Source organism: Nyctereutes procyonoides, unplaced genomic scaffold (genome assembly GCF_905146905.1).
Source record: "Nyctereutes procyonoides isolate TBG_1078 unplaced genomic scaffold, NYPRO_anot_genome, whole genome shotgun sequence".
In the NCBI taxonomy this organism is placed as follows: Eukaryota; Metazoa; Chordata; class Mammalia; order Carnivora; family Canidae; genus Nyctereutes; species Nyctereutes procyonoides.
In genome coordinates, this window is record NW_026575025.1 from 9,379,050 (window position 1) to 9,389,603 (window position 10,554).

General features: G+C 61.1%; 1 protein-coding gene across 2 annotated transcripts; it reads left to right on the forward strand.

The window, feature by feature from the left end:
* Positions 1-346: 346 nt before the first annotated feature.
* Positions 347-9,922, forward strand: CLCF1 (cardiotrophin like cytokine factor 1). Of its 2 annotated transcripts, none has more exons than XM_055308509.1 (3): positions 347-494; positions 6,471-6,637; positions 8,481-9,922. In XM_055308509.1, the coding sequence occupies exons 1-3, from the start codon at positions 479-481 to the stop codon at positions 8,973-8,975; spliced, it is 678 nt and encodes a 225-aa protein (XP_055164484.1). In that variant the 5' UTR covers positions 347-478; the 3' UTR covers positions 8,976-9,922. The 2 variants fall into 2 exon arrangements, with proteins under 2 accessions (XP_055164484.1, XP_055164475.1); XM_055308500.1 differs by lacking the exon at positions 347-494 and adding an exon at positions 1,055-1,126.
* Positions 9,923-10,554: the final 632 nt, after the last annotated feature.

The following is a 10,554-nucleotide window of genomic DNA, read 5'->3' on the forward strand; positions in this document are numbered from 1 at the left end:
GTAGGGTGAGCGCCGGGACCCCACACCCCAGGTCGACGCCGTCCGAGGAGTACAGAACCGGGCGGCTCACTCCCCTGGCTCCAGGACTCTGCCGACGGACAGATGCCCTCCCCGCCCCCTCCCCCAGGAGGCCCAGGGTGGTACCGCCGCAGCCTCGCCTCACCTCACCCCCCCTCGGTGTTGTGGGAGGGAGAGGAGCCCCAGAAGCCCTCCCTTCCCTCCTCCCCCCCTCCTCCCCCCACCCCGGGGAGGGCCGCTACAATTTGTGGTTACAGCTTTACACGTCAGAAAAAAAAAAAAAAAGTTTGCAGAATGTCCCACACCGAAAAAAAAAAAAAATCCGAAACCGAGCGAAAAAAACCTGCGAGTGGGCCTGGCGGATGGGATTATTAAAGCTTCGCCGGAGCCGCGGCTCGCCCTCCCACTCCGCCAGCCTCCGGGAGAGCAGCCGCGCCCGGCCGGCCCGGCCCCCAGCCCCATGGACCTCCGAGCAGGTAGGAGCCCGGCGTCCGAGGCCCCGGCCCCCGCCTCCGCCCGGGAGCCGCGAGATCCGGTCCCCGTGCTCCCCCCACCCCCCGGGAGCCGCGAGCCGGGGCCGGGTGGGGAGCGGCAGCTACCCCGCCGGCGGGGCTCGGGCCGGGGGAGGCAGGGCGGGCGCCCTCGAGAGGGGCCGGGCGGGGACGCGGCATTCCTCAAGTCGGCGCCGGGGGCCGGAGCGCGACCCGCTGACCCGGGGAGCCGGCGACCTGGAGCCCCGCCAGGCGGGGTCCCGGGGCTGCCGGCGGAAGCAGTCCCGCGAAAGTTGGGGCGAGCGAGTCCGCGGCGGGGCGCGGCGGGGCGCGGGGGGGCGCGGGGGGCGCGGGAGGAGGCGGGGAGCCGAGGCCGCGCCGGCGGCAGGCGCGGGGAGGCCGACACCTCGGGCCGCCGCGCTCCCTCCGCGGCCCGCGGGGAGGGGAGGGCGGGAAGGAGGGCGGGCGGGAGGAGAGGAGGGCGGAGGGCGGAGGGCAGAGCCGGGCCGGGCCGGGCCGGGCCGGGCCGGGCCGGGCCCCGGGACTCGCGGCTTCCTCGCTGCGCGCCGCGCGGCCGGAGCCCACCATGCTGCCCGCGGCCGGCGAGCTGGCGGCAGGTAGGGGCCGGGCGGCGGCGCGGGCGGCGGCGGCGAGCCCCGGTCCGGCCCGCCGTGGCCTGGGAGTGATTAGTGCGGGGGACGGGCGCAGCCGCGCCGGACCGGGCGGGAGAACGTCGGTCGCCGGCCCGGGAGCGGGGCAGCGGCCGCTCGGCCCCGGCGGCCCGCGGGAGGGCGGGGAATTGACGCGCGGGAAAGGGCAGCGGCCGGGCCGAGCCCGGAGCCCGGCGCCCCGGACCCCGCCCCCGCCCCCGCCGCCGGGAAGGGAGCGACCGGGCGGGAGCGGGCCGGGGGCGGGGCCGGGGGCGCCGGGGCCACACAGGGGGAAGGCGCCGCCGCCGCGGGCAGGGGGCCGGGGAGCGAGAGGTCACCGCCGTGGGGAGGGCCAGCGAGCGGCCGCCGCCGGGGGGCCCGAGCCGAGCCCCTCGAGGGAAACCCCCGGCGCCCCGGGCCTCGCCGGAGTCCCCTGGTCTCTGCCCTCCCCACCCTCCTTCCCAGTGACTCCACACTGCGCCCCAGAAGGCCTCACCCCCACAGACCCCCGTCCCTGAGGACCCCGTCCCAGTTTCCTCCAGCGCCGGCCCGGCCCGGCCCTCCCGGCGGGGGCAGGAGGGGAGGGGCGCCGGGGGTCCCCAGCCTTGGAGAGAGGCTGTGGGTGACGGTACTGGACACACATCTGTGTCAGGCACTGTCTGACCCTGACCCTGACCCAGAGGGGCTGACACCTCCCGGCTTTCACAACCCCCACAGACCCCGTTTCCGGCTCTGAGCACACACTGCCCCTCCCTCGGGACCCAGGGACACATTCCTCTGACACACCAGACCCTGCCCCCACCCTTTCGCAGTTTGGCTCTGCCACCCTCACTGCCCTGGAGACACCCACTCAACCAGGGGAGAAAACAGGCACCAGGCAGATGGCAACAAGTGTCACCTAGCAGCCCTCCCTTCCCCAGTCTCTCTTGCAGACTGGTGTAATGGCTCCCTCTGCCCTCCACAGAGCCCTGCGCTCCGGCCCTGTTCACACTTGTGCACACCACCAGGCCACACCAGCTACTCTATTACTGACACTTCACATTCCTCCCCGCAATCCAATCCCACCTGCCTATTCACACCCTGGCTCCTGCCGGCTCCCTCCCAGCCCCTCCCACACCTCTGAATACCAACACCCTTTCAAACTCACCCACACACTTGCCCAGACTATTTCCTTTTCTTGGTCCCCTAGTCTGGCTCTCAGCTGGCTGCCCAGCACCCCCCACCCCCCATCCTGCACCCCTTGGGAACACCCAGGGTCCTCTTGCAGCACAATCCGGAACCCTCTCACCCTGACAGCTCAACTATATCCATATTGACTCCACAAGGCAGGGCAGCCGGCCCACCTGTCTGCTTCCTTCCCTGGGCCTCAGTTTCTCCTATCATTTAGGCTGGAAGAGAAACAGAGGGAGGGAGCTGTTGCCGACGACAGCAGAGATGTGGCCCCACACGGTTCTGCTTTCACGGGTGCTGCGCAGTGCAGTCCTCACACAAGCCCAGTCACCTGATGGGTTGGTGGCCAAGCTCAGGCTCCTGACTTCTGGGCCCCTGTGTACTCACTCACTAAGCACTTCTAGGAGACCTGGGGCATAGGAAACCCAGGAGAGGATGGAACGGGGATGGGAGAGGAGACGAGGGGAGGGCAGCCAGCCCAGTCTGGGACAAGGAAACATGGGCTGTTTCTGTGAGCTTTTCCCTGAGGAGGCAGGTCAGGAGGAGCCCCCAAGGGCCACTTCCTATAGTCTCAGTGCCTGGATCTCACACTACAGTGGACACACAGCCCCGGAATCCACTTCCTTACCCCAGTTCCCCTCAGTAGATCCCTCCAAGGTCACCGGGATGCTGGTCGGTATGCTGGTCGTGGGCAGGCTCCCACATTTTTCAGCACCTCTGGGGCTTTGTGATGCCTTCTTGGCTTCTATGTTTTTTGATTGATGGCTCCTATGCACCAATCCCAGGTGCAGTCTCCTGGCTGATTCGTCCTACCCATCCTGACTGCTCTGGCATAGCTGCCCCACTGAGCCCCCCACCCTCACTGAATGGGGTCAGCCTGGGCAGACGAGGGATCAAGGGGCAGCAGGCTGAAGACATGCAGATGAGGGTCTGCCTGCCTGTGCAGCCTGTGCAGTCGTGTCAGGGTGGCCATGCGCTTGCATGGGCTGAGTGTGTGTGTGTGTGTGTGTGTGTGTGTGTGTGTGTGTGTGTGTTCATGAGGGGAGCCTAGGTTCCCAGGGCCCAGGGATCTGGATGGAATTAGGGACCGCCCCGGTGGGGGCCAGGATGGGGGGTGGGGGGCTCCAGCAGGAAACGTGAGCTGTGCTCATTAGCTCCTCACGTGCTCAGCCGGATTTATAAACACAAGGGAAGACGGGATGTAAACAATCAGTGGGCAGCAGCCGGAGGCAGAACTGGGGTGGGGGCTGGGCTAGGGGCCAGGACTGGGGGGAGGGGGCCCAGGACGCAGCCCCCAGGGGCCAGGTCCACCTGCACACACACACAAGGATGGAAGAGGGCTCCAGGATGCCCACCCAATCCTCCCTCCTAGTGATGCAGGCAAGCTGCAGGCGGCTCAGAGTTGCACTACTTACAAGTAAGCCACAGGTGTTCTTTGCCCCAGATGGCTATCAGTTTGCTGTCTGAGATATGGGGACATCTTGCCCAGAGTGGAAGCTGTTGTAGTAGAGAGCAGAGCCCAGTCCCCTTTCTCCTGTTCTAGCCTCTTCTCCTTCTAGACACCTGAGACTCCTTCCTCTTTCCATGGGAGGGTCAGTCGGATCCTTCTGCTCCTTCCCCTGCCCCCACCCCACCCCCTGCCTGCAGTGACACAGTTACCTCAGAACTGAAATATTCCTGGAAACACGGGCCTCGTCTGGTCTGGTTAATTTCATGAGCCGTTTTTCTGCCCAGATGACTTAGCTCTTGTTTATCCAAAGGCTTCTCCCCCTGTTGTCCCTGCGTAGGGAGCCAGTTCTCCCCAGGGATGTCCTACAGACCCAGAAGGGGAGACAAAACAAGACCAGATTTGGGTTCCTGACCCTGTGCTCCACCTCTCCCATGGCGAGGGCAAAACCCAGTCTCAGGAGTCTGGCCAATAGGGCTGCCCAAAGCAGGGTGGGGGAAAGAGGTGAGCCCAGCTCCCAATCTGAGTTTCAGCTGGGACCCTCAGCACGGCTGCTAACTCAAGGCTGGAAGGGCCACTGCCCACCTCGGCAGGTCTCCAACCTCCAAAACCAACCCCATGTTGTACCCTTAGGATCTTGGGAGTGACTCTACCAGATACGCAGACTGAGGGCAGCCCAAGGCTTGGCATAGAGGAGCAAGGCCTGGAATCCTCTTGGCATGTGAGGAACAGTGGATGGAAGGGAAAGCAGTCAGCAGAAGCTAGGTGTGGAGAGGCAGAATGAGGAAAGGGGTGAAGCCGCGGGCTGCAGATGGGGATGAGGACAAGAGGGTCAGTCATGTGCCTGATCCTGATCTCTGACTTAACATGCAGCCACCTACGGTCTCAAACCAAGAGCCCCTCACCCCCAGGGGCAGGGTCTCTGAGCCTGGTGCACTCTCCCACCCTGCCCGTGCCCAGACACCATCAATAATGTTGTAGCCAAGCCTCTGAAAGGGTCAAGACTGATGGATTGGGCCACTGCAGAAGTCCCCACCTGACTCCTCTGCCCTGTAATAGACATTCTATACAGTTTGAGTCTTCAACCCTCTCTAAAACCCTGACCCAGCATTACGACTAGCTCCAATCTTCCCCTCTAAGTGCGGTCAATTTGTCAAACCCCGTGTCCAAGTCATTTCTAACTATCACGGCAACAAATGTCATTATAAAACTTTGAAAGTAGAAAATAGAAAGCAGAAGAAACTACTCGTGATCTCACACCTACTGGAGCTTAAAACCCAAACGAGCCCTACTCTTAGTGACGTACTGTGTGTTACCCCATCTGACATCTAAATCAACACATTCACAAACCTTGGCCCCAGCGAACCCTGTGCCTGTCCAAACCTAACCACATCCCCAGCTGGACTCAAACCTCAACCACACTCAATCAGCCAAATCCCAATAAACTAACCTGAAACTTTAAAAGTAACCCAGTCCTTAAACCTAACCTAACCCAATGCCCATTATAGCCTCACCCCAACCTAACCCTAATTGCCTTTACCCAGCCCCGGTGCCCACTGAATCCTAGCCTTGTTCTCTTCACCTTGGACCTCACCTAAAAGCCAGGAAAATCATGTTTCCCAACAACCTATGTCTGTCGTCATGGCACTGACCCCTGGGCTCTGGTATCCCAAGATGTCCAAATTCTCCAGCACCATTGGCTGACAAGCCAAACCCATCCAATACATCATATTCCCTCCCCTCTCTCACTTACCCCATCTCCACCCTGTCTCCACTGCAAGCTGATCAAAGGACCTCATTCAGGGGAGTGTTTGGGTGGCTTAGTTGGTTTCTCATTCGACTCTCTCAATTTCGGCTCAGGTCATGATCTCAGGGTCCCCCTCATGGTCCCCCAGTCGGGCTCCATGCTCAGCAGGGAGTCTGTTTCTGCCCCCCCGCCCCTCCCCCACTCATGCAACCCCCCCCCCCCTCTGAAATAAATAAATAGAATTTTCAAAAAACCAAACCAACCAACCAAACAACACTCATTCAGGTCACTTTTCCCCATCCAACCTCCTAGATAAGAATGGGGCAAATCTCCACCCTACCAGTCCATGCCCAGGAATCCTATGCTAGAATGTACCCACCACTGACTATGAGAGCCAGCCCTATGTCCTTCAGCCGGACCCTGGGGATCTAACCCTAGCCCTTGCCTCCTGTGGCTCGGCTTGGACTTGTCTTGGGGCAGCCTCTCCCGTGCCCTTCCCAGGGCTGCCTGCTCTCAGCTGGCAGCGGGGATATGTGCTGTTTCCCACCCCTTGGCTCCAGTGGGACTGGGAGGCTGGGGGAGGAGGCTGATCCCGGGAACACTGATTCACAGACCCTAGGCCTGGCCCCATCCCTCCACATACGCACACATACATGTTGGCATACATATGGTGACTCTTTATTAGCTGACACATTAATATACTCTCCAATATATACTGGTAGATGCACACACAGAGGCCAAATCCTCATCCACACATACGTGCCTCTATACTCACACACCCAGGACAGACATGCTCCCCTCCTCCTTCCCCCCTGCCTCCCATCTGGCGGCCCCCCACCCCCCTACCCGGCCCAAGGTGGGGACAGACACCCAAGGGGCGGCCAGCTGCATTGTTGTCCACTGGGCCTGGGCCTGCTCTCATGGCTTCTTGCCCGTCCTGTCCATAGGGGACTCGTGGGGGATGTTAGCTTGCCTGTGTGCTGTGCTTTGGCACCTCCCTGCAGTGCCAGCCCTCAATCGCACTGGGGACCCAGGGCCTGGCCCCTCCATCCAGAAAACCTACGACCTCACCCGCTACCTGGAGCACCAACTCCGCAGTTTGGCTGGGACCTACGTGAGTACCCGGGGCAACGGCAAGGTCTGGGAGCTGGGCAAGGGAGAGAAGAAGTTGGTGGGAGAGAGACAGGATGGTGGAGGGGTCCCGGTGGGCAACAGTGACCAGGGGGGCCCTTTGGTTCCAAACGGTCCCCATGTCTGGCCTATTGCCTGCCCTTCCCTCTTAGGTGCCCCCCTCCTCCCCATCCCTGGCCCCAGGACTAGGCATGTGGGCAGGCCTCGCACCCGCCTTGGCCCATTGCCCCACTGGCTGCCGGCCCAGCCGCCCGCCTCCCCCTGGGGGCTGGGGAAGTCTCTTCTGTTTACACCGTGTTGTGGTGTCTCTTGCACGGGCGGGGCTGGGTGGGGATGGAGGGGCCCCACCTCCCATGCCTGTGTTCCAGCTCGCCTCTGCCCCAGACCTGGGGCCCTGCTGCTCTGGACCCATGGGCCTCCCTTCTGTCTGCCTCTCCCATCCTAGCTGGGCCTCCTAGGGGGGACTTGGGGGAAGGGGGCTGCAGGAAAGCCAGGCCAGCAGTGCAGGAGGTTCAGGGTATGAATGAAAGTTGTGCCATAAGGATCTGGGGTCAATCCAGAGGTGTTCAGAGAGCCCAGGAGAGAAGAAAAGGGGGTCAGAGTTGCTGAGGACCATGGGGAACTGGCCCCCTCTTCCCGTGTTCCTCTTCCACATCCCAGACCCTACTCTGGAGCCAGGGAAAGAAAGGGGAGGAGGGTGGCGGGGGAGCTGGCTCCAGCCCCAGGATACACCGAGGAAATTAGTTTGTCTCTGTGCTTGTCAGCGTGTGAACCTCCCCCTGGGCCCTTGCCTATCCCAGGCCTCGCCCCACACTGCTCCCTTTCTCTCCAGCTGAAACGTCCCCCTCAGCCCTCTCCCTGGGCCCCAGGCCTCTCCCTTGAGGGTTGGCAAATCTCTGTCCACTTCCCCAGACTGCCTCCTATACCCTTCCTCCAGCCCAGTGCTAGAGACTGCCTCAGTTTCTTCCTTCTGCAGCCCCTGCTCCCATGAGCCCTGACTTGGGGTCTTCGTGTTTAGTGAGTACTGTCTATTCCCTGCCCTTCTGCGGGTAGGACCAGGCATGTCAGGAGGCCAATGGAGCTCTGATTCCCACGGGCCCCTCTGCCTTCCCACTCGCTTTTCCCTTCCCTGGCCAAAAACCTTTGCTTGACTCTGCTACCCCCTCTAGCTCCCGACCCTTTCTCTCTCCTGGCTTTCCCTGCCAAATTTCTCGAAGGAGTGGTCTACACCCTCTGCCTCCGCTTCCTCTCCACCCACTCACTCCTTAACCCCCTGCAATCTGGCCTCTAGGCCACTGAAACAGCTCTTTCCAAGGTTGTCAGGCACCTCCTCCCTGCCAAACCCAACAGAATTTTCTAAGGCTCATTCTCCTTGATCTCTGTTTTGCAGCCATACTGCTGAGCACTGCTGCCTTCTGAACTCCTCTTCTTGGCTCTGCACTCTTCTGGCCCACCTTCCACCTCTGCAGCCTGGCCTCCTGGGTCCTCCTGGCTCCTCTTCCTCTCTGCCCTGCCCCACAGTGGGCACATCCCTCGGCGGGCACGTCCCTCGGCTTACACACACAGCCAATCAGCACGTTCTCCCTGAGCATCTCCTGTGTGTTTTTCTCTTTCCACACCTCTCCATAGGAGAGTTCATCACCCCCACTGCCCCAGCTGTCACCTCCATACAAATGACATCCCTGGAGAAACTTAGGGGAGACCCTGGAACAGAGAGGGGCCCAGTGTCAGGGGACAGGGGACATAGAAGCTCTGGGGGCAGGTATCTCCTGGTGGCCGCTGGCTCTCGGCCCTCCCCCTTCCCCATCGCCCTCTCCTTTTCACAGCTGAACTACCTGGGCCCCCCTTTCAACGAGCCTGACTTCAACCCACCTCGGCTGGGGGCAGAGACTCTGCCCAGGGCCACGGTCAACTTGGATGTGTGGCGAAGCCTCAACGACAAACTGCGGCTGACCCAGAACTATGAGGCCTACAGCCACCTGCTGTGCTACTTGCGGGGCCTCAACCGCCAGGCCGCCACGGCTGAGCTGCGCCGCAGCCTGGCCCACTTCTGCACCAGCCTCCAGGGGCTGCTGGGCAGCATCGCGGGCGTCATGGCGGCTCTGGGCTACCCGCTGCCCCAGCCCCTGCCAGGAACTGAGCCCACCTGGGCCCCCGGCCCTGCCCACAGCGACTTCCTCCAGAAGATGGATGACTTCTGGCTGCTGAAGGAGCTGCAGACCTGGCTGTGGCGCTCAGCCAAGGACTTCAACCGGCTCAAGAAGAAGATGCAGCCCCCTGCGGCTGCAGTGACCCTGCATCTGGAGGCCCACGGCTTCTGATCTCTGACCTTTACCACCTCCACCCTCCCTTCCTCCTTCAAACCCTGCTCCTACTCTGGTGGGGGGGAGGGTGGGGAGAAAGCTGTGTGCCAACACCTGTTGAGCCAGGAGACAGAAGCCATGAGCCTTTGGCTCTCTCTAGTCTTGGAAGAGGGTGTGATGCAATAAGGCCTGTCCCTTCCCTGCTTCCCAGAGTCCTGCAGGTCTGGGGAAGAGGTGCAATAGGCCTGGTCCCATTTCCACAGGAAGGAGTGCTTCAGGGAGCTCTAAGTGGTTCAGGTTGGTGCAAAGACTCTCTTGGCTTCCTGCTTCCTGCCCAGCACTCGCTAGTGCCACACAGCCCCTCCTGTAGCACTTCCAGGAAGCATGCTTCTGGGGCAGGGAGGGGGGCCACTACAGTACATGCCTTTCTGGGGTGAAACCCTTTGGCTGCCCCACTCTTCCTAGATGGGGGTTGCTCCCCTACCCCCAAATAACTCAGTACACCCAATTCAGGAAACAGACACAATGGCAAGTCCAAACAGGAAGAGATGGGCTTTGAAAGTAGAAGAGGTAGGGTCTGCATTGTAGGTCATACCAAAAACATAGGGGCAGGGACAGACGGGACCCAGGGCCGTCGGTGGCACAGGATGACAGCCAAAAGGACCTTGCCTTGCATCTTGTCATTGGCGTCATGGTGCCTCCTCCCCATCCCCTTTCCAGGCTGTCTGAGGGTTGCCCAGGCTGGGGAGGGCAACCAGAGCCACAGCCACAGGGTTCCCTGAAAGTTTACATTGCAGTAGCATTGCGAGGTGCGGGGGGGCAGCTCCCCCAGGCCCTGCCCCCCAGCCTCACCCACTCATGACTCTAAGTTTGTTGTATTAATATTTATTTATTTGGAGATGTTATTTATTAGATTATATTTATTGCAGAATTTCTATTCTTGTATTAACAAATAAAATGCTTGCCCCAGGACTCCACTGTGGCCTTGCCCCTCCTCCTGGCCCTTCCCCTCCTGGGCTCCTGTGCGCCCAACTGGCTTGGAACCTGACAGTCCGGGGGATAGCTCAAGAGGCAAAGAGCTAGGGGGAGAGGCTTTGCTCTGTCCACAGGGAGGGTGTGCACAGCACACTCTGCTCCTCCACCCACGGCCTGTTCTTTTAGTCCTTCCAACATCTTGTCTTCCCCCTCGCAGCCTTTGCTCAGTGCGCCTCACCTCTCAAGATTACTTTAAGGGTCTTATAGGTCTGTCCCCTGCAGAGTTGTGCACCTACCCTTTGGATGGGCCATGCGCATGTCAGCCCTCAGCCTTACCAGGACCCCCACCTGTGGCCGCCCACTGGGGCCCCCAGCAGTGACCCTCACCTCAATCCCCTTGGTCTGCTGGGGAACATGATGACGGCGGGCCAAGTCACAAGTCTCAGCTGTGACTGCTTCCTTTCCAGTGTAAGACAGCAGGTTAGGAGGCAAGAGAAAACCTCAGATTGGTCTGCAAGCCAGTGGGGTACATGCTATTCAAAGGATGGCCTTAGCTCCAGGCCCAGCCTTGTAGCCTCCTGGAGTGACTTTGGAAAAATTACTTAAAGCTCTCTATTCTCCA